We start from the raw sequence: 28,000 nt of genomic DNA on the forward strand, positions 1-28,000 counted from the left end.
GTTGAGTTGACCCTATTCCCTCATGCTATCAACATAGCGGGTGGAGCCTTTGTACACTTCCAGGTCAGTATGGGCGGCCATAAGTGCCAAAATTACCGATTTGAGAAATATATATGTACCGTTGAAAATAAACTAAAATACAGAAATATATCTAAAAATAAAGAAAATTTTGAAATAATTAAGATAACAAAAAAATAGAAATTCACAGAATCAAACATTAGTGCAGAAATAAGGACAAACACAAAAACAAGACAATCGCAAAGAATAATAAATGATAAAAAAATACGTAGATAACCATATAATTGAATACAATCACAGAAATATAGGTTCATATAGAAATAGAGAAAGTTTGAGAAATGTGAAGACATCCACAGAACTAAATACAACTTCAGAAATATAGACAACCGCAGAAACAAAGACAGCTTGAGGAAAAAAGACCCACAGAAATAAAGACAATTTTAGAAATATAGACAGCCAGAGAATTGTAGACAACCTAATAAACAATCTCAGAATTTAAGAAAACTTCAGAAACATAAACAACAGAAATATAGACAACCTCAGAACACAAAAACTTCGGAAACATAAACAACAACAGAAATAGAGGCAACCTCAGAAATACAGACAACCGCAAAATTAAACAAAACGACTGAATTATAGTCCATCGCAAATAGCGCTATTTTTAGGGGTATAACTCCGTCCTTGTTGATTAATTGAATTGATGGCTACACATGCAATAGAAAATGTCTCATGAGAATCATTTGAAGATTAAAGGAACGTTAAACTCATATTTTATATTTCAACAATACGTTTTGTATCGACATACGGCCCCATATTTTCTCGGTATGCCTATTTTCTGCGAGAGCATGCAGAGATGCCGATCTACAACAAAAGGCTAAAGATATTCATTCGACCCAACCCATTCTCATTTTTCTTACTTTGTAATCTGATAACAAAAAAATAAGTATGTATAATGATTAGACTGATTCGAGAAAAAAAATATGGGTAACAACTATACAAACTTTGTGCATATAAAACAAAATACAAGTATCACTCGGCTTTCGAAACTATGTTAGTGGCGGAGGAATTAGGACTGAGTGTCATTAATGAATAAAATCTGCTGATGAGATGCTTTACCGAGTTGCCCCTAAATGTGCATGCGCCGGGTCAAGCAGGTGTCTATCTTGTTGCCCGAATCAAGTTCTACAAGTTCGGATAGGTGGTTACCCTGGCTAGGCCGTCGGGATATCCCTGGGGGCCCCTTGAAAAAAATACTTTTTTTAATTAAAAAAAATGGTCTAAATAGCCCTTTATTCCCTTTAATTTTGTTAATTTGAGTCCCCTAAATGTGCATGCGCCGGGTCAAGCAGGTGTTTATCTTGTTGCCCGAGTCGAGTTCTACAAGTTAGGATAGGTGGTTACCCTGGCTAGGCCGTCGGGATATCCCTGGGGGCCCCTTGAAAAAAAAATTAAATTATAAATTTCCAACCCTTTTATTCACTGACTTTTGTCCCCTAAAAAATCCTCGTATTAGGGCAAGCCAGCTATTTTATGGTTGCCCGAGACGTGCTCCACCTTTTAAACCCCCTAGCTAGCTTTCAAAACCCCTAATTTTTGAATATCGAATGCTGAATATCTGTCCAACTTCACACGCGTTTGAATATCGAACCTGAATATCCAACCAACTTCACAGTTTGAATATCGAATATCCAATATCCAACCAACTTCACGCCGGTGCTCGTCGCATGCATGCATCATACACGTGCGTGGTGGTAGTACGCCCTCTATTGCCCTCTCATTTCCAGTATGTTTGACGTGCTGTACTTTTATTTCTCAGCTCTACAGAATTTCTGTGCTCTCCAGAATTTCTGCAGTCTCTATTTTCGACGAGCTAGCGCTATTTGCGATGGACTATAATTCAGTCGTTTTGTTTAATTTTGCGGTTGTCTGTATTTCTGAGGTTGCCTCTATTTCTGTTGTTGTTTATGTTTCCGAAGTTTTTGTGTTCTGAGGTTGTCTATATTTCTGTTGTTTATGTTTCTGAAGTTTTCTTAAATTCTGAGATTGTTTATTAGGTTGTCTACAATTCTCTGGCTGTCTATATTTCTAAAAATGTCTTTATTTCTGTGGGTCTTTTTTCCTCAAGCTGTCTTTATTTCTGCGGTTGTCTGTATTTCTGAGGTTGCCTCTATTTCTGTTGTTTATGTTTCCGAAGTTTTTGTGTTCTGAGGTTGTCTATATTTCTGTTGTTTATGTTTCTGAAGTTTTCTTAAATTCTGAGATTGTCTATATTTATTAGGTTGTCTACAATTCTCTGGCTGTCTATATTTCTAAAAATGTCTTTATTTCTGTGGGTCTTTTTTCCTCAAGCTGTCTTTATTTCTGCGGTTGTCTATATTTCTGAAGTTGTATTTAGTTCTGTGGATGTCTTCACATTTCTCAAACTTTCTCTATTTCTATATGAACCTATATTTCTGTGATTGTATTCAATTATATGGTTATCTACGTATTTTTTTATCATTTATTATTCTTTGCGATTGTCTTGTTTTTGTGTTTGTCCTTATTTCTGCACTAATGTTTGATTCTGTGAATTTCTATTTTTTGTTATCTTAATTATTTCAAAATTTTCTTTATTTTTAGATATATTTCTGCATTTTAGTTTATTTTCAACGGTACATATATATTTCTCAAATCGGTAATTTTGGCACTTATGGCCGCCCATAGGTCAGCGCCATATTTCCAACCGGAGCTTTAATTCCAAGTGTATTTTAACCAGGAGTTCCAACCAAGGGGGCCTCATTCATCAAAACCAACTCTCACTCGGCTGCGCGTATTCAAACCTCGGAAGCTTATTTTAGCAACGTCAAGGAAGAAGGCAAGAAATAAGAAACATGGGATTTGCTTTCCAGGAGGCGTTGAGAAATTGGCACTATTTAGTGATCGTGCTTGTGCCTATCATATTCTGTCCTGTTCCCATTGTATTCAACAATTCGGTAAGTAAAATGATGAAAAGTACATTTCTGAAATAATTTTTGATTGTCTAATCTTAGCCATTTTTTTTACCTTATAACAATCGGGAGCACGAATACTTAACGTTTTCAGAAACTATATTCATGAAAAGAACATCACCTTTATTCACTTTATATCATGTAACAGAAACACGCTTCTGCCATTTCAATAATGCGTTATATATGTTTTCAAAGATAACAGGATGTATATAGGCGTTTTTAAAACTATTGTTATATAATCCTATTTCTCATAATTCTTACAAAGTCGATGCTCAGGGCTGTCAGTATTAGGATCGAGGGGCGGGGGTCGGGAACCTGTGGATGTCATAACTTTCTCAACTTGGAAAATAAGGGCAGTTTACATCTAGTCATCTACAATTAATTCTAAAATCATCCAGTCACCTCTTTCCAATATTCTTCTTTATTCTTCGCTCCTTTTCAATAGGGCTGCGGAAAGGTTTTTGAAGGGGTGGAGACGCTGACCATGCAAAACAAACAATCGTGTTTTTCACATTTTAATTTTTTGTATACAAATTAATGACAAGTGGCCGCCCTGCTTCCCCTCTTTTCCCAGGCATGATTTTTTTCCTTTTCGTGTTACTTCAATCCCCAGTTTCATTGTACAACATTGAGGCATTAAGTGCGTTTACTCCTCTCAAAACTGTGCTTCACAATCCTTCCATAATGTGTCTGAGCTTCAAATAACATTATTACTATATATATCACAAAGTCCCCGCTCCGATTAGTCATTACACATTAATCCCATAATACGATCGGGAACTTTTATAGCCACATGCATCGACGAATGACATTATTTTAATGAACTTGTGGAAATACAGGAAATGGACAGGAACGATTACTGATAACGAACACTAATACTAGGTCAAATACTGTTTAATGTTTAAGTCAATGTTTATATCGAAAATATACATGTACATGTACAGACATGACAGAGGTGCTAACAAGTTAGTGAGCCCATATAGGTCCATGGTGAGCCCCACCAAAAAAAATCACTCATTCATGCTGAGTGTTGATTGGAGACAACGATACTACAGCGAGCCCAGAGAAACAAGCTTTATTGAATGTGATATTTTATCACCCGACTTCACAATTGAATATCTAAAGCATGGCAGAACTTGAACAATTTAAATATGTTCATTACTGGTGGAGTTCACTCCACCCCCCCCCCCCCCGGGGGGGGGGTCAAATTGCTGTACACTTGCGTGACCAAATTATTTCCAAACACTGCCCAAACAAGTTTTCCTCTGTGTGCAAAATAACCACCTAAACAAGTTTTTCACGGGCTTTATTTACACAATTTGGCCCCCTAAACAAGTTATCGCCAGATGACCCAGCGGGAACAACTTGGGGTAAAAACACACCCTAAACACGTATGGCTAGTCTTAAAAAAAGCTTTGGACAAAAAATACCCTAAATACGTTTGACCTCGCAATTGACCATTGACCAGTCTTTCAAGACCACTTTATTTAACTCTGTGTTTTTGATACCCTTAACGAGTGCACGCGCGGTCCGCGTCCAAAACTGAAAATAAAAACACACCTTTAAACGCGTTTTTTATTTTTATTTATTATTATTATTATTATTATTTTTTTTTTTTGGGGGGGGGTCACGCAGCATGTGTACAGCAATGTATTTAAGCACTAAGCATATAAAATGATGCACATGCATACTGTTAACAAAATGAAATGTATACACAACGGTAGGAATAAAGGTAATCAAATTAAAACGAGTTTTTCACAAAAAAGCAACATAACTCCTACTCTTATCAATTTAGATTAATGAATCAAAAGGGGCATAAGCTTACGATCCTAGCAGAATCTTCGTCGGAGGCAAAATGATTAATGACCAATTTAGAATAAAGTAGTAATTAGTACAAAAATCATCGTACCTCATGCGTTACATTTATTAGCACCGAATGCAGCATCCATCATATTCACTATTTCACTTGACTTTTACTAAAAGTTTTGTTTACATACTCTATTCTCGATTCTTTCTCAAATTTGAAAGTGCTCCATATATGACCTTTATGAACATTGTGAGAAAATACCCTTAAATTAGACGGAATCTTAATTACTCCATAACAGATTATTGTAACTTAATCGAGCACAAATATCGCGGAAGGAAGGCCAACAAGGAAGGCAAACAAGGAGGCCAACAAGAAAACCTTCCAAGACTAAAAAAAACTTAAGGGTAGTATTCGCTTTCTTTTCCTGGAAGTGATTTCTGGAATAAAGATGAAAGAAAATTGAAGAAATCCAGAAACAATTATAGGATTTCTCTAAATGGTTATTTTATTTCATTTCATTTATCTATTTACCAACAATATTCGCAGTTTACAGGTTATGAAACAAACTGTATAATATGTTTCACGTTCATGCACGAAACATATCATGGTGAATGGGACCAGAAAATCGCACAAGCGCTAGTCGAGCCTGACACAACATATATCACAAATGCATGTTTCAGAAGAACAATTTTTTTAAGTTTCTTTATTGCAGTAATTATATATTGTATAGTACATGTAGATGGTGTGAGAAATCCTTAAACCTTTTCTGGTTGTTTTTTTTCAATTTGATTTCAACCTGTACAATTAGCCTTTCTTCTGTCTAGTCGGATAATATTATGCTCATAAGACAATTAGGTTACAATAATCTGCTAAGGGGTGAGGTAAATTATTTTTACACACGTCATACATAAAGGTACAAACTGATATAATATGCGAATCAAACACATTAAGGATTCTTAAATCATTGAATAAAGGGCGAGTTGATGAGCTTGCCAGTTACTAAACGTAATTGCACGCACTGCCATTTTTTTTTTTAAAGAAAGATATATAGCGCATACACCACTAACTAATTCCCCATAGACTCATGTGTTAAAAATGAGATTTGAAAAAATCGCCAAAAATAAGTCTTAATAATCACATCATCCACACCTTTATCATTTGGTAGTTCATCCAATATCCTTCAAACGCCAGATATATGAAAAGGTGTTTTTCAGCATGTTTTTTGCACTACAGGGGCTCAAACCAAGACTACGTGCAAACTTGGTTGCAGTCACAGTGCTCACATAGTCTGCTATGTAGTCTCTGAATGGCTCGTGATCAGGTAGGATCGGCTCGCTTCGCTCGCCCTTTCAGGCTGGTTTGGTTCGCAAACAAGTAGCGCGACTGGTTTGCGAACCAAACCAGCCTGAAAGGGCGAGCGAAGCGAGCCATTTCAGATTAGCCTCAGTAGACCTAGTCTGCTATGCAGACTCATTGAATCAGCTGTGGTACACACTGCAGATGTGGGTCTACATTTGTAGACTAGTGCTCACAGGGTTTCTTGGGCAACTAATTAAAGGGATGGTCCTGGCTGAAAGCATTTATAGTTTATTAAATAGAGTAGAATTCACTGAGCAAAATGCCGAAAATTTCATCAAATCGGATAACAAATAACAAAGTTTTACTGAATTTTAAAGTTCAGCAATAATTTGCAAAAACAGACGTCATGAATATTCACTAGGTGGGCTGATGATGTCACATCTCCACTTGTTCTTTTGTATTTTATTATATGAAATTAGATTTATTCAAATTTTTTCCTTCAAGAACTAGAAAAATTGGATTGCTTATTAAAAAAACATAAATTTGTTTTTAAAGAGTTGATCATGTTGATTGTCATCTTATTTGGAACACACAATTTTTGTACTTTATTTATATTGATATTTATCTCATTGGTATCGATTTCATTCTGTCCAAATGGAAAGATGTTGAAAGGGTTAAAGTCGTCAGCAAATAATCTTAAATGAAAACAAAATAATAACTTGAAACTGATGAAAGATCATCTATATGTATAACAAAACAAAGTAGGTCCTAATACTGAGCCCTGCGGAACGCCTCATTTTATTTTCGTTTTTCTTTGAATATATCGTCGGCGTTCATCCGAACCGTCGTATCAGTCAATTTTGGTTAAAAAAAATCGATTTGGAGATTTTTGCAGAAAATGAATGTACAAGTCCTATTCTATTCATAAATGAATTTCTATAGGCAGCAATTTATTTTAGGTACTGAGATATGAGGGGATTTTCACGGCGATGCATCATCTTTTGGCCCCTTTTATAGATAGGTGTAATCCCAGCTATTTTTATGACATCAGGTACTCTCAAAAAGACAGATTAAAGACATATTTAAGGATTTCAGATATCTAAACTGCTCCCTCTCTTAATAACCTTGCGGGTAAATACTCATGACCACAAGCTTTCTTGATATCCTGAGATGATTAAACAATTCTCCTCTGTCACAGGTTTTAAAAATAAACAAATGGTTGCTTGTGCAGCAAGGTAATATACCATATTTTCAATCGGCAATGATGCCAAGTTTGGTCCAATATTTACAACCCAAAAAAGTTGTTGAAATCGTCGGCAAGTCGTATACAGATGTAATAATAGTATTATTTTCGTTTTTCCTTTTTGATATCGTATCCACATCAATATTTTTGACGTTTGTTTCTTATCAGCCAATAATTCATTAATCATTTCCCATTTTTGCTTGTGTCACGTCGGTTGTTACACAATAACTTACTGTAATGTTTACGTTTTGCATTCTTTAATATTGAAGAATCTTTGGTTACCCTTTGTGAATTTATTATTTGTTCCAATCTTTGGCGACTATCTAGGCTTATTTCAAGAGTTTAACCATGAAAATTTAGAAGTGAAGAATCAAAGACACCCCATACTTCTGACAAAAACCAATTATATTGAATTTGGTGTTAATTTGACCTTCATATACCATCTAGAGATGACCAATATTCTTCCCCAAGGATCGTATGTTGATATGAGTCCGTTTAGGACATGTCGACAGATCAAATTCAAAACATCGTCAAAACCATTGGGAATAATTCGTAGGAATGTATCCTGTTTTACATTAATGATAAAATGATATTTGTAATATACACAAGCCAATCAGGATTTATAGTTCCTTGAAGTGGAGCTTGAAGTTCTTGTAGTTAATGTTGTCAAGCCCAGCAACATCAAAGTGGTTGGGGCCCGTTGCAGAAAGAGTTGCAATCAAACGCAACTCTAAAAATCATGCGCAACGTGATTTTCAACCAATCAACAGCGCGCATTTTTGGACTTGCGATTGATTTTTGACTTGCGTTTAAACGCAACTCTTTCTGCAACAGACCCCATGAGGAGTTAATCGTTTTGAATGATCATTAGTGAGCTTGGATACAATGTTGTCATTGCTAGTTCACATTCTCTTTACATGGAGACTTGACTTTGCCACGTGATATGAAGGACAGCAAAGTTGAATCGGCCAGCATACAACGCATCTGTCTTACTTCTTGCCGATGAGGTGACACGAAAACAGGTCCTTTGCTTTCATCCTTTCCTCCAGCTTTCCCTGCCACTGCTGATGGTTTATTTTGGAGCATCTTCTCACTCCCTTCTTCTTCTCCCTCGTCTCCTCCTTAACATTCCTTAATACCGCAGACACGGAGATTGTCCCTCCTCAATAATATTGTTATCATAAATTTAGACATGCATTCGACGATATACTTACTGCAATTAAAGTACTTTTTCAAATTATTACACTGTAAAAAAATATTGGGTAAAGTATTTACCACCACGAGGGTAATTCTGTGTCCAACAAATTTTGGGCAGAATTTTACCCAGTGCGGGAAACATAATCCTGTAAGGTTTTTTTTTTAAAGCAGCAACTACTATAGCATGGGCAAAATTTTCATCACGCTGGATAAATAAAAATGCCCAAAAGAAATGCCTAATGTGGGTTGAACACATAGTTACCCTCATGGAGCACTTTTACCCAGGATTTTTAGAGTGTAGTTATAATCCTTTACGAGGAGTATAATGCGATTTAACTTTTTGGTATCATTTCTTATTTTTAATTTACTACGAAATAATGATAAACATTAATATCATAAAGATTATAATCACAAAGGAACCCCCTTCACTCGCGTTTCTTTTGAATGGTGTTGACACTATTGAAGAGTTTAATTTCCTTTTGATGGTTCCGTTTGAGCAAATATTATGCAAGATTTAATTGAAGCGTGTGGGAAAATTAAAGTTTGTTGAATTATTTAAAGTGTGCAAATGCTTTAAGAGACATGGGAGTAAATGAAATGGTGATAGGGAGAACAAGCAAGGGGGTACAGAGAAAGTAGGTACGGTGGGGTGAGGGAGGGAGGGAGATATGGAGGAGATTTAATACTAGAGTTGTAACAGAAGGGAGACAAAGTTAGAAAGGGGCTAATAGATTTAGGAATGAGAAAACAAATGCAAATTTATTGGCGTCAGATCAATGTCGTTTGTGCCAATTAATTATTGCAGAATTAAAGGTAGAGTTAAAATTCACTGACTCTGATTTGTGCATCGCAGGAAAATTCCGTAACCACCTGAAAATTTTGCCAAACAGATGAAGTGGACGGCCAGGCACGGTGACATCCTAATAAAAAAAATCGAGGCAATTACTTGGATCCGTATATAGCCGTCTTAGGTTAAACCTTTAAGGATGCAGACTAGAAGTCACCCTGGGAGCAACTTTGTATCTCTTTAGTACAGCTTTGCACTTCTTTTGAAGGTGCAAACACCTTATACATGTATGTGCAACTTTGCACCTTTCAAAGAGATGCAAAGTTGCAAATTTAAAAAAGGTACAAAGTTGTGCTCCCCAGTGGCGTACCGAGGGGGGGGGGCGTTTCATAAAGCTGTTCGTAAGTTAATAGCATCTTTATGAATGACTGTTGAACCTTTCTTACATTCCAAATCACCGCCATTTACCACAAGAAAGGATCACCACTCATTCTTAAAGTGGCTCTTATCTTTTGAACAGCTTTATGAAACACCCACCGGGTCACGGCATTGGGGCGCACCAGCAAAAAAAAATACCAAGTGTACTGACCTAATAGAGACATTTTAATGCAATTAAACAGATATGTATCTAACTGCTCAAATTATGACAGCGTGAAGCGCCAGCGGATGATATTTAATATTAAGACTTAAAAATGGACATTATAAGCAATTTTTTGTAATTATGATACGTACTCCCTAAAACAAAAAATGCGAGCGCGAAGTGCGAGTTGATATTTTTGCATATAATTATTGACCCAAAACAATGACCCCCCCTGTAGTTACGCCACCGGTGCTCCCAGTGTGACATCATGGGCCCGTAACACAAAGCTTAGCAATGATCTATATAACGATTTTCTACGATTGATTGCATCGACTACAATGTACAATCAATCGTGAAAATCAAGCGTATACGATCAATTGCTAACCTTTGTTTTCCGGGACCCTAGTCGCTCCTTTAAAGATGCAAGGTTGTAGACGACGGTTAATGAAAACCATAGTAGTCACATAAAAAAAATGTCGTCAAGACATACATTTTCTAATAAAAGATGTAAATGTTATTATATAAAAAGAATCCTGTATCGGGTTTGAAGTCGGTCTGGCTCGCCTCTTGTCGAGGCCCTGGCGACTGCTATCCAAGCGAAGGAGGGATTTCCTGATTCGGCGTCAGTCCTGGGTTGGGTTTTTCTGCTTTAGATGGAGGGGGAGCTACACATATGTCTAACCACCAATACAAGGCCGGCCTAAGTTCACTTTCAACGTATGTGTAGCACCTCCGTAGAATAAAATGCCGCTATCACTGCCTCTATAACACACACCATGGTCCAGACGATATAAGAACATAAAAGAATTTCTTTTTTGTTTATTACTTCTTACCAAACCTAGAAGGTAAACTTTGGATTGTGTTCACAACATTTTAGTTTAGTTTTCATGTAATTATCGTGCATGAAGGAGAGCACGTAATGTATATATTTTTACGATGTACATATGTGTTTTTTTATTATGAAACATGATTCGATTCACGTACCTATCGTAAACCCACCATCATTCACCTTGCAACTCTATATTTACACAGCCAATCTCATTGCAATCATGTCTTTTCAATATTATTACATACTGTGCATGTATAAATGAAATTTGCCCTTCTCCCCCTTCTCCGTTTTCTCTTTCTTGCTATCTCCCCCCCCCCCCCCTATCTCCCCCACCCCCTCCTCTCTCTCTCAAACTCTCCCTCATTATCTCTGCCTCTTTCTCTCCCTGCATGCTTTTTAAAGTATATATAAAAAATATATAAACAAACCAAAGATTTGATAAGATTAGTGCATATAAAGACAAGACAAGACGGAAAATTGATGAAAGAAAAGAAAAACAAAAAAATAATGACCGTGTACAACGGATGACAAGACAGGACAAAACAGGACGGAAAACCAGAAACACACACAAATGACTAAAGAAAACAAGACGGGAGACCAGAACAAATAAAACAAACAAGAAAACTGCACATTAGGAATTAAGAGAGAAGATAAAGGAGAGAGGAAAGGGGAAGAGACAATAAGAAAGAGAAAAAGATGGGAAGAGACGTTAGAGATCAACATGTTTTATATCGTGGAAAAGAATTTGTTTAACCCATTACTGAAACTAAAATGTGTCGGTTTATTTCGCACTGATTCCAAAATCAGTGCGCAAAAATACATATATTTTATTCTAGCTCTTGGTGGGTGAAAAAGTTCGGCAGACTTTGTCGGATGGTGAATATTGACATTTTTTGTGCATATTTTTTGAGAATTTCTTTAAGTCATTACTAAAACTAAAATGCGTCGGTTTATTGCGCACTGATTCCAAAAGAGAGGTAAAAAGTTTTGTACTAGTAAAAATAAATATTTTATTCAGAAGGATGGTTCTAGCTCTGGGTGGGTGAAAAAGTCTGGCGGAACTTGTTGAATGATGAATATTGACATTTTTGGTGAACATGGAATGAAAATATTTGGTAGTTCATTTCTACCTAAAGTATGAGTTTTCCAATATCATAACTATGTATATCACCAATATTCAAAATTTTATGTTTATAGAAAAGTGCATCCATCAGTGTGAAATCGAAAATCTGTATGACAAACAATGCGCATACCCTTTTCTGCAAAAGTAGAATTCTGTTGAGGGAGGAGGTAGTCAACACAATTCCCCCATGCTATTATACCATCGTTTAAATGCGACATAATCAAACTTGAATATGAATCAAATAGTATGTGAGTGGGGAAGAAAAGTTAACTTTGTTTAAGATACCAATATAGTTATTTTATTATTTTACAAAATAATCTTCGTGTTCCTTCCGGGGTAGATTGTTGTGAATAGTTACACCAAGAAACTTAGTACTGTCAACTCTTTGCATATTAGTATTAAAAATAGTAATACCTGGAAGATCATCTATGAAGAGCATATAATTTTGTAGAATATGCCATGGATAACGCGCGTACCAATTTTCGTCGCGATCGCACGATCGACGGCTCAGATCATGAGAGGGGAGACTGAATCAGTTATTATTATTATCAGACTGAATCAGTTATTATTATTAGTTTATATCATGTGTATATAAATGTTGGGAACTTCAGAATTTGTTTTTACTTTCATAACGAATCAAACGAAGGATATGATTTGTCGGTCAACACACTAATGTGAGATGTTCAATGCCTCCAGAAAGTTTCATATTTGTATCCTTCCTGTAGATTGGTCACATGGCCTACTGCATAATCATCATGGCGCTTTATTGGATGACGGAATGCCTTCCTTTGGCTGCTACAGCCCTCCTCCCTATCCTTCTCTTCCCGCTCTTTGGTATCCAGAAGTCAAAAGATGTTTGTAGTAACTATCTCACAGATACCAACACTGTCTTCTTCGGGGGTTTGATGGTGGCTGCAGCTGTGGAACACTGGAACCTGCACAAGCGAATCGCTCTCCGAGTTCTGATGCTTGTTGGTGCTAAACCTAGATGGTGAGTAGAGGTTTTATCCAGTGGCGTACCTAGGATTTTCAATGGGGGGGGGGCCAATTCGTCCGCCAAAAATTTGACAAGCAAAAAAGGGTGTTTAGCCGCAAGTAAAGGACATTTCCCACCAGAAAGAAAATTGACAAGCAAAAAAAAAAGGAAAAAAAATTCTTCTAACACAAGTAAATGACATTTCGCACCAGAAAAAAAAATTGACAAGCCAAAAAAAAGTCTTCAACTTCAAACTATGGGCCACCTGTGGCTCGCCAGGGGGGGGGCAGAGATACGTCCCTTGCATGAGTTGTGGCTCGTCAGGGGGGCAGTCTGCCCCGCTAGTGGTTTTATCCATTCACTCCATAATTAATCAACATCAAGAGCGATGGATTTATGATGAAACCATAATCCTGTGTGTGTGTGTGTGTGTGTGAGTGGGGATGTGACTATGTGTGTATGTTAGGGTGAGTGCAAATGTGTGGTGAACGAGGTAATGTGGCCGAGTTGCTAAGGCGCCAGATTAGACATATGGAAGTTACACCAAAGCCAAATTCTCCCGAATTTGACCCGAATATGTCCCGATTCAGCAGAATCGCCAAGGATGGACCCGAATCAATTTTGGCCATCCCAAATAAAGCCAAATGCCACCGGAGTAGTGGCAAGATTTTAGCTAAAGGTGCCCAGAATCAAGCCGAATTTGGCCCCACTTCTCCCATTACAGTCGAATGAAGACCCGAATGTTGACCCGAATCGGAACGAATATGGGCGAATGCGCCAATCTCGGACCACTACGCCCCGAGTGATACGAATAGGTCCGAACCTCCCAAAAATAATCCAAGTACATCCAAAATAAAATTTGATGTGGCCACATTCAGGAGTGTTTTGGATGGTATTCGGCTGGATTTGAACATTTCAAAACGAGTCGAATTCCTCCGCGAATGTTCCAGAATCCTCCCGAATCGCATTGAAATTTTTTTATTCGGATGGATTCGCAGCTGATTCGGTTCCGGTGTAACCCTAGCTTAACAGAATAACAGCCATTTCCGACAGAAATTAAGTTACGAATATTCATTAATAACTTAAATTAATTTGTTTTTAGATTCAATTGCTTGTTGCAGCTTAGTGACGGCTGCTTGTCTTATCTAGTTTATGTGAAGAGTTATTCCAACTAATTTTATTTTTCAGGTTGATGTTCGGCTTCATGTTGACCACGGCTTTCTTGTCGATGTGGATGAGCAACACGGCAACGACTGCGATGATGATCCCAATTGCTCAGGCTGTCCTTAACGAACTCAAATCTAATAAACACGACGCCGAGATGGGCAATGATGTCGGGAAGGTAGAAGAAATTATTATTATTTGAACTACTTTCTCTTATTGTTGTTGTCGCTTATTCGTTTTATTTTGATATTTGTAGATTATTTGTTTTAAGCTCATCTTCCGTACCCGTCTCCAGTTTTGTATGTAGTTTGTTAATTAGTAATGAAATTGAGTTTAGGACTTGCTTTCTATACAAGCTTGCTTTTCTTGGCAAGTCTCTCCGTTCATTTCCACATTCGTTTGACAGATAAAATAATCGAAACTCACTTTAGTTTTGTTTAATTTATCTTCGATAGTTTTTATGAAATGTCATGGAACTGTCTGTATTATAACGAATATGTATAGTTACTTTTATTACATTTTGAAAATTTTGCAGAACGAAAATAAATAAATCTGAATCTAAATCTAAATTTCAAGTCCGGTCTATCTAAATGTATCAATTTCTTTGTCGTCACACTCTGAGGATAAAATCCCTCTCATCACACATAATGAAACATTGACTTGTTTTCCCAGGTATGACGGGACAATATTGTTGACGAAGGAAAAGAAGACTCCACAATGTTCCCTGATTGTCTGCACCACAGTTGAGATAAAATATTTCACCATTTGCTTACATTCATTTTCTCTTTTCATATTTTGAAATAGGATTCAAAAGAAGAGAAAAAACTTGATGAAATTCAACTTGATGAAATTGCAGCTGATCACATGTGAGTATTTCTCTTAGTAGCCCCTATCAAAGAGCATAGTGATCTCATGAAGAGATTTCTCTCAATATGGGGACAATTCTTGTTCTGGATTCTTGTTAATAAACTGCATCCGTTTATTCGGAGACTATACTCATTTTAGTCAAGAGATGGCGCGACCCCAATAATCCTTTCTCGGTCCAATAGGGGTCGCGCCATCTCTCGGCTAAATAAATATTTTTTTTTTAAATAAAGTTATAATTTAGTTAATTTAGTCTAAAACATTCCAGATCGAAACCATCATACAGAAGACTGACACTCGATATTACTTTATTGTTTTCACCTATCCTATTGAGTTTCCCCATCCTGGGACGTTCTTACCAATACCAAAATCGTGATATCTATGTCTATTTGGTTTTCATTATCTTTCTCATAAATACTATTATCAATTATGGTTACAATTTCTACTCTTTCTTCTATCTCGGTCTTTTACACACGTACACACACCCTCACACACACCCCCACATAACGCACACACACACACCCTCACCCTTTAACATTTTTAGTGTTGAAGACTCAAACTCACACCCGTCGGAGAGCAAAAAGACACATCTGCTCATCGAAGAACCCCGCGGTGAGAAAGGATACCGTTTACTCTGCAAGGCCATCACTCTGTCCATACCGTATGCCGCCAACATTGGTGGCACAGCTACCCTGACAGGAACCGGGCCTAATCTGGTCATCAGTACACAGGTTGAAACGTAGGTTCTTTGGTAAACTGCCGATTCGTCTACTGCCACATCGTCCACTCATCACATTGCCTACCTTCACTGATTCTAATGCCATCAACATTATTTTCGTCTAACAGCCATTTGGTCGGGTAATCACTTCGTCTAATCACCAATTCGTCTATGACCATTTCGTCTCGTAGCCAGTTAGTCTAATACCAATATTCTTTTCATTCATTTCGTCCAATTAACACTTAGTCCAATTAGACCACATGGTATATGGACGAAATGGCTACTGGACCAACTAGTTATAAACGAAATGGTGAGTGGACGAAACGGGGATTAGACAATGTGAATAGTGAACAAACTGATCGTAGACCAAATGAAAGTAGACGAGTTGGCAATGGACGAATTGGCATCAGACCAATTGGAAATAAACCGGTGATTTGTGCCATTACAGTTCATTCAAAGAGAGACACATCTTGCTGTTTGCCAAGTTTAACGTGAAATCAACCTCTACACCATCGCGAGTCATAAATATTAGTTTAAGATTTGCCAAAGTCCACAGTACCACAGAAGACGGTGAGACAGAGGCAAATACAATTCCTTTTACACATGCAGGAACTCTGTTGCACATTCCATTTTCTGTTTTTCATTAATTATTCTGAAAAGAAAAAATGATTATGGCTCTGCACACGGCAGTGCGGTTCCCTCTTATTTGCAGGGAGTATTACTACTATTACCACAATTACCTTTCCAAGACAAACTAGTTGATTCCTAACCCTAAAAAGACTGGGGGGCTGATTCAGCCCTCCCCCCCTCGACATTTTTCGCGATAAATCTGCCGCGCAAAATTTTTTGACCGCGTCGCTCGCTGACTTTTTACTTTCAAGTCTCGCGCAACTTTTGAGACCAAAATTGTGACCCCCGGGTTCGTGGTTCGGAAATTACACAACATTTTGTAAGTGCATGCAGACCCAAAATTACTCAAAAACGTGAATTTGTGTACAAATCCAATGCAAATAGTGTTTTTAGCCAAAATTCATAAATGTATCATTATTTTTCCTTTTACTGCTTAAAATCAATTAATTTTATCTTTTTTATGGTCAAAATGAAGTCCCCGACAATTTCCATTGAAAAAAACAATAAAAAACAAAAAGTCGAAAAACAAAGAAATACATAAGAAATTTAGAAAACAATAGAATACATAAGAAAATAAATGTGATGTTGAAATTTTTTTAAAATAAATTTGATCAGGTGCCTATCTAGAGTATGTGAAACAAAAATTAGCATTTCAGGGGCATTATTTTATTAATTAGAGCAAACTTATGATTTTACGCATAAATTAGCATAATTAATGAAACATGAGATTTTTGCAGAATTTGATGTTATAGTTTTGTAGATAATGCCATGGGTAATGCGTGTGCCAATTTTCGTCGTGATCGCGCGATCGACGGCCGAGATCATAAGGGGGGCTGAATCAGCTCCCCCCCCCAGTCTTCTTAGGCGTCGAAATAGCCCAGTCTATTTAGGGTTAATGGGTTGCGAGAATTTATACACACCTTTAATGAAGACGTGACTTTTCTGGATTTATTTGGCATGGTAATGAATACGGGGCTTTAAAAACTATAAGCCCATTATGGCTCTTTTACTGAAAGTGACTTAATAGAAGAAATGAAAAATCCTTCATTAACATGTATTTAAAGAAATTGTAGCAAACTTCAATGTGCGATACGCACACTTGCAGATAATATCTGATTTTATGTTTAATGGTGTCATGGAAATATTGACACGATTGAGGTGTTATTGTTTAAAAAAAACTAAATGCAGTGGAAGTAAAGATCATGCAAACGGTTTATTTTGTCACCTCAATCACTTTGTCATTTATTTATTCTTTAGTTCTGCTGAAAGTCGGACGTCTTCATGACATGGACGCATTTTGGTTATTATTGTGGGTGGTTTTCATACCATTCTAAGAAGGTTCATTCAGTGACATTTGCTCCGGCGACAATGGATCCGATAAAAAATCTGCACGTTAAGCCAAACATAAAAATTAACCTCAAAAAAGATTAATAATCACAGTCCTAATCTTTACATTATTTTGAACCAAAAAGGCTATAAAACTACGAACTCTAACCAAATGACCTCTAAAATAAATTAGATCCGGAGCAAATGTTGCAGGAGCAGAGTAAAGACCTGGGCTCCGTAACACAAAGATTAGCGATCAATCGCTAAATGAACTGACCAATCACTATCAACGTTACACGCGCATTAGGTTTGAAATACTGACCAGGGACCAATCAGTGCGGTTCTTTCGTATTTGCAATTCATCGCAAACCTTTGTGTTACGGAGCCCTGGTCACACCGCCCGACTGTTGTTGGAGCGGTCGTGGAGCGGAGAGAAAAAAAATCATCACCCCTCGCTACCGTTCACCATTTTCGATTTCAATTGTCTTTATTTTCTTTCCGATTTTTGTTTCTGATTTTTGTTTCCGATTTTTGTTTTCGATTTTTTCCCCAATTTTGTGAGCGAAATTCGACCCTCTCTCCCTACCGCTCCACGACCGTTCCAACAACGCTCGGGCGATGTGACCAGGCCTTTATGTCGAGACACCTCTTCGAAAATCTTTCCCGTGCCCCGTGAAAACTGCACTTAATCAATTACACGTATCTGTGCAATTGGTTTTTTTCCCACCAACCATTGATAATGTTTCATGTTATATAAAGTTCAACATTTCAACCTCTTGCTGTTTGCAGACTCTTTGGTTCCGAGGCTGGTCTTAATTTTGGTACCTGGATGATGTATGCATTCCCTGGCATGGTTGTCTGTCTTATCATCTGTTGGATATGGCTACAGATCATGTACCTCGATTGTTTGTAAGTCATGTTTAGAAAGAACACGCAACGGAAACTGAGCTCTAAATTTGACTGAAAAAATCATCAGTGCGTCATCTTTGGCCAAATTCTGCTCTTAGCTTCAGTCAAAAATTAATGAAGAGTTGGTCTGATAATCATCTCAATAAAATTCATCGCTCTATTACGCGAACATTGGTCTGATATAATTTCCCTTGCTTGAAGGCTATGATGGAAAAACTATAAATATATAATATAATGGTATAAATTTGTTTAGCATCAGGATCACTTTTTAATCTTTTGTTTGTGATTCCCTATCGCTATGCAACATTTTTAATAATCTTGTTTTATGAAGGTAAGACCTTTCATAAAAATAATAATAATAAAAGAATATTATTGTTATACTGGGATAGTATAATGATGTTTTAATATCTAAATGTATTTCCTATTTGAGCTCTTCTCCTTTATTTATTTTTCCATTTCTCTTTCCGTCTTATTTTCCAGCTCCATTACCCTCCAATTTCACCACATTTTTGTTTGTCTCTGTTGGTTTAGTGTTTCGAATTGTTTGTCTCAAATCCCACCGTCCCTTTCTCCCTCACTAGTTGTCTGAAGAGAAGTGATAGCAAAATTGGGAAAGAACAGGAAGAGAAAGCGAAGATGGTGATCCGCAGAAATTACGCAGAGCTTGGTAGAATGTCGTAAGTTTTTCTTTTCTTTTGTCATTTTTAATAAATAACTAGTTTTACCATCAACAAGAGATGTCTATAGGGCAGAAATCCACGCTGTGGATTACTATAAAGAATTGTTCAAAACAATTAAAGTAGATTTTTATATAGACATCTTTTGTTAACAAACTCGATGAATGTTGCGATTACAATTTGCCAGTACATTGATTAATTAAAATAAATATGGCAAGAGGTCTTTCTTTTTTAGTTAGGATCCGAGGTAATGTTGATTCTGGCAATTTTGCCGAAGGGATTAATTCTCTCCTTTTTTTACAATTGGCTTTCACAATATTCATGTTTACCCTTTTTCTTAAAGGTTTGCGGAATGGGCTATTCTTGGTCATTTCGTGGTCCTAGTCGCTCTTTGGCTGACAAGAGATCCCAAGTTTGTCAGTGGCTGGTCAGTAGGCTTCCTAAATGGGTAAGGTAAAAACTAATAAAGTAGAGCCTTTTAATTGATAATTTCAGGGGCAATGCCAAGAATTTATTTCATATGATTTCAAATAACTAGATATCAAATAGGCCCTTTTATGACTGTTAGGAGTGGTAGTGACCATGGGAAGAATGCAAATGACACATTGATTAAAGGGGTGGTCCAGGGTGGAAATATTTATATCTCAATAAAGAGATTAAAACTCACAGAGCAAAATGCTGAAAATTTGATCTAAATCGGATAACAGATAACAAATTCATTGAACTTAAAAATTTGTATTATTCTGGTGAAACAGTTCTAGACATGTCTTTACAAATATTCATTATGTGGGCTTATGATGTCATATCCCAACTTGTTCTTTGTTATTTTACTATATGAAATTAAGTTTATTAAAAAAATTCTACCATAAACTAAAACAATTGGATTGACGATTGATTTAGAGCATTAGTTATTTATTGCTGCAACTTATTACATTATGATGCAGACACCAGTGGCGCAACAGGCGAAGGGGGGGGGCAGGGGGCAAGCTGCCCCCCCCCTGGAGGATTTCACCAGGAAAAACGGGAAAACGAAAAAAAAAATTGTGAGAAAGAAAGGGAAAGGGGAAAGGAAAGAGAAAGGGAAAAGTGGAAAGAAAACGAAGAAAAAACTTTTTTAATGGAAAAGGAAGGAAAGCGGGAAAATGTACGAAAGAAGAACATTTGAGAAAGAACAAATCATTCCGAATAGGCCTATGTAATGCAATAGCACGGTGGGAAATAAATTAAAAGATGACAAAATGAAAAACAATAGCGGGAAACGAAGGTAGAATGTAATTAATCAAAAGCTAAATTGGAAAAAAAAGAAAAGGGACAAGAAAAAAATAATAACACGACCAGGCTGCCGTGGATTTAAACTTAAGAGCGGGAAGAAGGTAGGACTACGTACAACATTATGCTATAAGCTTGCTAAAAATGTATGCAAATCACTGATCAGTGATGCAAATAAGCTACCGGGGCTTTGCCTCAGACCCCACGCAGTAGGCGCTCTTCACTATAACCTTCATATGGGTCTTTAACGCCCCCGTTCAATCACTTTCATACAGGCGCGGGGTTGGGGGGAGTCTTGGTTCCACACCCAAGATGAAATAAAAGAAATCATAGGAGACAACGTAGGCCTATAATGAAATGAATGGAAACAATGAAATGTGTTATTTGCTGAATATAATAGAAAAATCTATCACATAATTAGAATTTAATTTTAATAGGCAATTTTTTTCCAGCTCGCTTTGTACTCATGCAAATTTTTACAAATGTTCGGCCACATTGCTATGTTTTTCCCCTAAAAAAATTTGGTTCATTACGCAACTGGGTTGAATAAAAGTGTTTTGTAAAAGCCATATTCTGTATGTACCCGCGATTTGTTTAAAATAGTGGCAATCTGCTTTAAATGGCTTTTATCAAGAAGTTCCAGGGGCTCCGCCCCGGACCCCAACCGCACATCGCTGCGTATAGAAGGGTTGGGCCATGGCCCCAAAAAGTTCTACAAACAAGAACAAAACAAAGGGAGGAAAGAAACGGGGAAATTGGGAAATGTTACTGCGGTATTACGCAGTACCATTTTTTTTATTTTGCCCTCATCTGAGGCCCATTCTTCTCTTGTGTTTTTCTTCATTCTCTCATCGGCTCCCGTCCCGCTTATCAGGGGGTTACGAGTACTAGCTTGCTGTAGCTCCACCCTAAATAGTACATATCATTAAAAGAAAAGAACACCTGTGATCTTATTTTGTGGACGTGTACGTATGTGTTTTATTGTTTTTATTGTTTTGAATAATTGTAACAAATTATGGACAGCTTTTTTTCTAAAAACAGATTATATCTGAGTCGCTCTTGGTCCCTTAAAATATTTTGCCCTCTTCATTCTTCATTCCCCTACCAGGTACGTCACGGATGCTACGTCAGTTATATTCATCTCCTTGCTCCTCTTTGCCTTCCCTTCAAGGCTTCCTACATTTTTGTGCCGAAGAAATCGAGGCAAGTACCCCTGTCGCAATGAAGACACTTATAACTCACAGTATACTAGATAATGCTACTGATACGTTTTTGTGCCAAAAATGGTAACTTCGTGAAGATGCAGCCATTTGTGTTGTCCGTGATGAGGCCATGGATTGAGAGAAGCAGTCCATGAAATGACATCCTTATTGGACAAACCGAATATAAAAAAGTCACTAACCTCCTGAAATTAAATGTGCAGTTCTGAAAATATGATTGGTAATTTTAATTTCATGTGTTTATTTGGGAAAATAGACGCATATTTTATATATTTATAATCCAATTTTCCCAAGTTTCCTCCAATATTCCAGAGGCACATGGCACATATTGAGGTCATTATGTGTGTGTGGAAGTTTTCGAACACATTTTTTTTTCATTACAAACTCTTGTGCTTCTCCATTTTGCTGCTCCAAATCTGAATTATGTTGATTGAAAGGCATACTCTGGTACATCAGGACATCAGCAGATAAAAACTCAAGACCAGAAAAAAAAACTGTTCCTTTGTAAATAATTATAAATGCCTTAGTAGTATTCCTTAATCAAAACACCTGAATGTTTTTACGAAGAAGCACATAATCAGAAGGCATTGACTATCATTGCATCAAAGAAAGGCTTGCGTTAATCGTCCATCTCTTTATAGCTCGGTGGTAAGGTGGGGCCACTATCTTTGACATGGAAGCAATTTGATTGGGGAAGTCTGTAAGTAGCAACAGTGTGCTGAAAGGGTAGGCCTAAATCTTCAATGTGGCGGTCTTTCTGCATAGTGGACATAAGGATATACAATGCTCGTGGAAGCGCCGTGGTGTAGCGGTTCTGACTCTCGCCTTGTAATCAGAGGGTCGTGTGTTCGAATCCCACCATGGCCTAGCGCCCTAATTGGCAAGGAGTCAATCCACACTTTGCCACTCTCACCCAGGTGCTAATTGGGTATCGGTAGGAAAGAACCATCATTGTGGTTGGTTTAGCAATGGACGTGTGCCTAACAGGCTGCATGGAATGCTATGAATCCAATGACCGGGTAATAATAATATTATTTTGAAGCGCTTTGAACAGTCCTAGATTGATAAAGCGCTATATAAATGCCAATTATTATTGTGTTAATGCACAGCCGAATATGGCTTGACAGAATTTACTTCTGCTCTTCTTTTTTCAAGATGGCGATGATGGACTAGAAGATAAAAAGCCAGTGAAGATTACCCCTATTCTAACGTGGCCTGTTATACACGAGAAAATGGCTTGGAATGTTATTATTCTTCTTGGTGGTGGATCGGCCTTAGCTGATGGTTGCAAGGTAACAGATCGATATTAGAAACACAATGTCAGAGAAAAATTTCATATTGGCATTATTCTGCTTTAACACTTTATTCGATAGGGGTATTTTCTGAATTATCATACAAAATAAAGTATGCTTATGTACGGAACTGGTCACTGAAGAGAAATGGGACAAAATCAAAACGACTTGCTTTCGGGGTAGTTATTTCAAATGATGGCTGGAAATATCAGACTTAATATTACAGTTTTGAAAATATCTGCTTATTCTTGTCGATTAAAAAAGACACAAACAATATTTTTGTAAAGAAAAAACTAAGAAATTGACGTACAATGTGTAGTTGTGTTCAATTTTTGCCATATGATAATAAATCAACAAAGAGTAATCATGATCATGTACTGTCATTTGCATATTTTTGTTTTTTAATTCATATTTCTATCGGGTGCCCTATTTGACAATATCACATAATGGTTGGATAAACTTGAAAGATAGTAGTGTGTGTGTGTGTGTGTGTGAGGGTGTGCGCGCGTGTGTGGATGTACATCCGTGAATTTTATTAATATTCGAAGTATAATACTATTTTGTTTTGTGTATTGTTATCATGTATTATGAAAGGTTTTACTCTGTAATTGTGTATATTTTAATGTTTTTATCTGTATAGACAGGGCCCCTTGGCCGAACAATACTCGATTTTGAAAGGGCTACCCGTGTATAAAAAAGACTAAAAGAATATAAATAAATAAATAAATATACACATTATGATTATTGAATGTTTCATTGCCTATTAAATTGAAATATTGATATCAAACATAATATCCGTTTAAGGTATCAGGACTCTCCGCTTGGCTCGGAGCCCAATTCTCGGTATTTTCTTCACTGTCTCCTTCGGTAATGGCTATTATCATCTCAACAATCGTAGCTATCTTCACAGAGATCACAAGCAACACAGCTACCGCTACTATTTTCCTACCCATCTTTGCTGAATTGGTAAGACACATATCCGAATACCGCAGTCTAAATTTTAGATATACCAGCTCATGCCACAAGCCACATTACATCTAAATGCAAATTTAATGGCCAATTTGAAAATAAAAGTTGAGAATATAAATCCTGTAAACATAGAGATATTTACAAACAAAGGGGACTAATAAGTACATTTTAGAGATATGGGGCGGTATTCTGAGGTCATTTTATCTTTAAAATATTTTATTTTATCTCTTAAAATGAAATTGGTATTCTGAGATGACATTTTATCTCTCAGATAAAATCTAAAATTTTATCTTGCGTACAAATTTTATCTTGCGTAGCTATGATGATACGCAACAGAGCATTGGCTGCGTAGACATGCCCAACGCGTATCTGAACATTGCAACGCGGATGGTGTGCTTGCGCCCAATTTACTTTGAAGAAAAAATAAAATAACTTAAAAGAGGGTAGGGGCTATTTTATCTCCGCGACGTTGATTTCGTCAATATTTCTACATGAATTAACTCCAAATATTGACATGAAAATGAAGAAAAATGATATATTCATTGAGAACAACACCTTAAAGTTATTCCTGTACAATTAGGAAGTATTTCATAAGACTTTTCTTGACTAATATTGTCTTTGAAACAATGCTTGAAAAGATGCGAAATAGACTTCGAAAAAAAGATGAGAGTATTGTTATTTTTGTTAAAAAGAAATCTCTGACAATGACAATGACATTTATTCCCATGTCACCCATAGAGTGGGTATTGGAGAAACAATCATATAAATGTACAAAATCTTAAATAGTATTTCATCAAGTAATTTACATCTCATTTAGAGTACATTTAGAAAAAAAAATTGAAAGACGCGTAAGCATATTGTGCAAGCGTATGTTAACTCAATAAATTGACGCAATCTCACTTCTTTGCCACACCTCCTAGCGGAATGGATTTCCATTGATTGAGTGATATCAGAGAGCTATAAAAGCGCGTTTCTAATTGGATATTGATTAAAAAATAGGTGTGTCTTACAGAGATAAAATGAAGATAAAATTGTTCTCAGAATATCAATTCGGAGAGATTTTAAGGGTATTTTATCTCACTGATTTTAACGGAGATAAAATATTTTATTTTATCTGAGATAAAATGGATCTCAGAATACCACCCATGGTTTTGAATAATATCATGAATGTAAAGATGTTCTTATGGGTAAAAAAGGGAAAATATAAGCATGTTTATCGCTAACCCGTAATCAATTGTTTTTCTGACGATCACATTCGTTGATGAAATTTGCAGCTCTTTCGTTTCGGATATTGTTTCGGCACCTTATCACTAATTCTGACGACAAAGGTATTTTTAAAGTCAAGCCAGACAATGATTTGTCAAATCTTGTGTATGTAACTAGGTCATAACTGACTCATTCAAGTTTTATGAATATTGACCCTGATTACAATTTTAACATGCATTTCAGATGTGGAATTGTTTTAAAAATGGGAGGGTGTGGCTTTATGTACGGGAGCAGAACATGCATAAAATCATACATTTTGTACATTGTTTTATATGCATGGCTACTGAAAAACGTAACGTAGATGGTTCCGAAGCCCCTGATTGTTTTGATCATTTTGTATTTCTATTCAAATGATGTGATAGCATTTTCATTTGGTGTTATTTGGTGATATTTTTCTTCTAAAAATCATTTCACTTTCTACATACTGTATGAAGCCAGCTCGGTATTAGTGTCAAACCGAGAGACCATTGATGGAGATATTATGTCTGAACTTTCGAATTCAAGTGTTGTTTGTGCCTTTTGCAACTGATTGATACTATTGTACTGAATTAATATTCAACAATTGTGCCGTCTGCTTTCCTCTATATTTACCACCAGGGTATAGGCATCGGGGTAAATCCGCTGTTTCTGATGATTCCGGCAGCCATTGCGTGCTCCTTCGCCTTTATGCTCCCAGTGGCCACTCCGCCTAACGCCATAGCATTCGCTCATGGTAATCTCTCAGTACTTGATATGGTAGGTCTCCCGTATTTTATTAGTTCACAAAATGTGCATTTATATAGCGCAAAAAAATATATTTATTCTCCAGACATACTAATGTAATAAATAGGTTTTTAATTTTAGTAGTTTGAAAATTATGTGAAATTGAGAATGAAGCATTCATTTTCCAAAATGGGAAGGGTAAGCCTGAAATGTTAGGCATGTAACCTCATTCTTGAAAGAAATAGATGAAAATGGATGTCTCCTGAGGCGGAACTTCAAGGGGCGGAGACAATTTCCAAGCCCCATAAGGAAGAAAGAAGACACATAATAGAAATCTTGATCGTGCAACTGGATCTCACCCCTGATTTTGAATTTTTCAATTTGAATTTTAAAAGATGACTTCACCGCTAGCAGTTCTTACCGTCTATCAAAATAGACTAGTACTCTATTCTACCAGTCAGGAAACGTTCATTTATACCAAGCATTGGCGGCGGAAGCCAAAAATTTAGGGGGTGTCCACCTGAAATTTTGGGATGGACACAGGTAAAAAAATTACTTCTTTTCCAGCCACAAAGCAGTATGATGTACATGATTTAATTTACCGACTGAAAACGGAGATAACATTGGCAGGTTGATCTTTAAATTAATCTTTACTTCTGTATCTAAAAAAAACCCACCAAAATGCTATTATTTAGTACTTTTTTGCCCTTCGTTGTGTATACCATGCTCCCTTGATGGAGGGAAATAATCTCTCACTCTCTAAGATACCATCTCATTTCTCAGTTTTTATATTGATCTGTCTTTGAAATAAAAAAAAAAAAAACAGGTTAAAGCAGGAGTCGTGATGAACATCGCGTGTATCCTGGTATCCAATCTTAGTCTCAATACCTTGGGTGTATGGATCTTTGATGTCAATACTTTCCCTGCTTGGGCGAATGTAACAGCAGCTGCAGTACCGACATAACGCTTGACCGTCCCCAAGTAATGATCTTGGTCGTGTTAATGTGATGGTATACAACTTAATTTTATTCAACCCATAACTCATCAGTGTCTGATGCTTACAAGTTTTCGATTAAGAAAGGATAACTCCAAGCAGATTCATCTGGATATTCATTCAATTATATGGAAACATGCATTTAAGACTTGTTGTTTATTTATAATTACCATGGTCAGAGAGTCTGATGCAACTGGTAGTTGTATCATTTTGGTTGGAAGAAAAAAACATCTGATCTGTCTGAGATTCGTTGTGGCAAACATCAGGTGTGCTTCAATTTTCTATCTCAAAACCTAACAACTGACTCTTAACAAGATTCAAACAGCAGGTAAAGTCGTCAAAATTATGCAACAAACACAGTATTTCTTCCTGAAAGCAAAGGAACAAAACAAACAGCAAAATCAAAACACATAAAATCCCACAGTCGTACATGTTTACTAATGCCGGTATACTGCATGGTATAAGTAGTCATCGCAATTTTTCTCTTTTAAAGTCCTGTTAAAAGTGACTCGATGAAAGGGTGAGGGAGTGAATTTTTAAACACTATTTTACAACGCATTTAAATTGATTGCTTTCGTTTCTTTATAGAATAATGTAAATTACATGACTATGAATAAAGGTTGGGCCCAACTGGCTCTTATATTTAACCATTTTAAACGAGTTATATTTCAGCCTTTAGCATTCTGTTGGTCCGCCAAAAAATAAACAAATGAATTTGTTCATGAGTGCTGAATGAAATTCCCAATCATTTTCATTTCAATCGGTAGACTGAAAGATGGATTTGTTTTGTTTACAAACTTTCACCACCACTTATTGAAAACAGCAAGGATATTTGATGCATGTTATCTAGCACAAAACATGTTCTAGTTGTAGTTAAAGTAAAAATAATTTGCTCTTTTTCATCAATGGAAAAAAAATCTTTATATCTAAACGCTTGATTAGCCTTGTAGAATATACCTAAACATCTTTAAGTGAAGGCGGTATCGTTGTAACAGGATTCTGATATTGTTTTTCACTGTATATTTACTTTTATCACAAATAAGATATTTTTTATTCGTACATTTATCTATAAAGATAAGTATAAATATTATGAAAATAACATATTATCATATATTGGCAGTGGCGGATCCAGGGATGGGCACTGCCGACCTATT

The 28,000-nt window shown here is 36.6% G+C and overlaps 1 protein-coding gene across 1 annotated transcript; it reads left to right on the forward strand.

Moving 5' to 3' along the window:
* On the forward strand, positions 1 to 28,000 carry LOC121412044 (solute carrier family 13 member 5-like). The gene is made up of 14 exons (XM_041604957.1): positions 1 to 63; positions 2,722 to 2,990; positions 12,596 to 12,861; positions 14,035 to 14,188; positions 14,815 to 14,876; positions 15,419 to 15,613; positions 18,338 to 18,457; positions 19,039 to 19,134; positions 19,478 to 19,582; positions 21,512 to 21,606; positions 22,779 to 22,915; positions 23,720 to 23,881; positions 25,748 to 25,885; positions 26,679 to 28,000. Exons 2-14 carry the CDS (start codon positions 2,889 to 2,891, stop codon positions 26,814 to 26,816), a joined length of 1,770 nt encoding a protein of 589 aa, XP_041460891.1. The 5' UTR covers positions 1 to 63; positions 2,722 to 2,888; the 3' UTR covers positions 26,817 to 28,000.

This window comes from Lytechinus variegatus, chromosome 1, assembly GCF_018143015.1.
Source record: "Lytechinus variegatus isolate NC3 chromosome 1, Lvar_3.0, whole genome shotgun sequence".
Classification (NCBI taxonomy): domain Eukaryota; kingdom Metazoa; phylum Echinodermata; class Echinoidea; order Temnopleuroida; family Toxopneustidae; genus Lytechinus; species Lytechinus variegatus.

What these genes read in the sequence shown, in the direction of transcription:
- LOC121412044 (XM_041604957.1), top strand. Translation starts at nt 2,889, where the DNA reads ATGGGATTTGCTTTCCAGGAGGCGTTGAGAAATTGGCACTATTTAGTG. An exon ending in TGGGCAATGATGTCGGGAAG is followed by an intron (nt 14,189 to 14,814) that starts GTAGAAGAAATT and finishes ATTTTGAAATAG; the next exon opens with GATTCAAAAGAAGAGAAAAA. An exon ending in TACCCATCTTTGCTGAATTG is followed by an intron (nt 23,882 to 25,747) that starts GTAAGACACATA and finishes ATTTACCACCAG; the next exon opens with GGTATAGGCATCGGGGTAAA.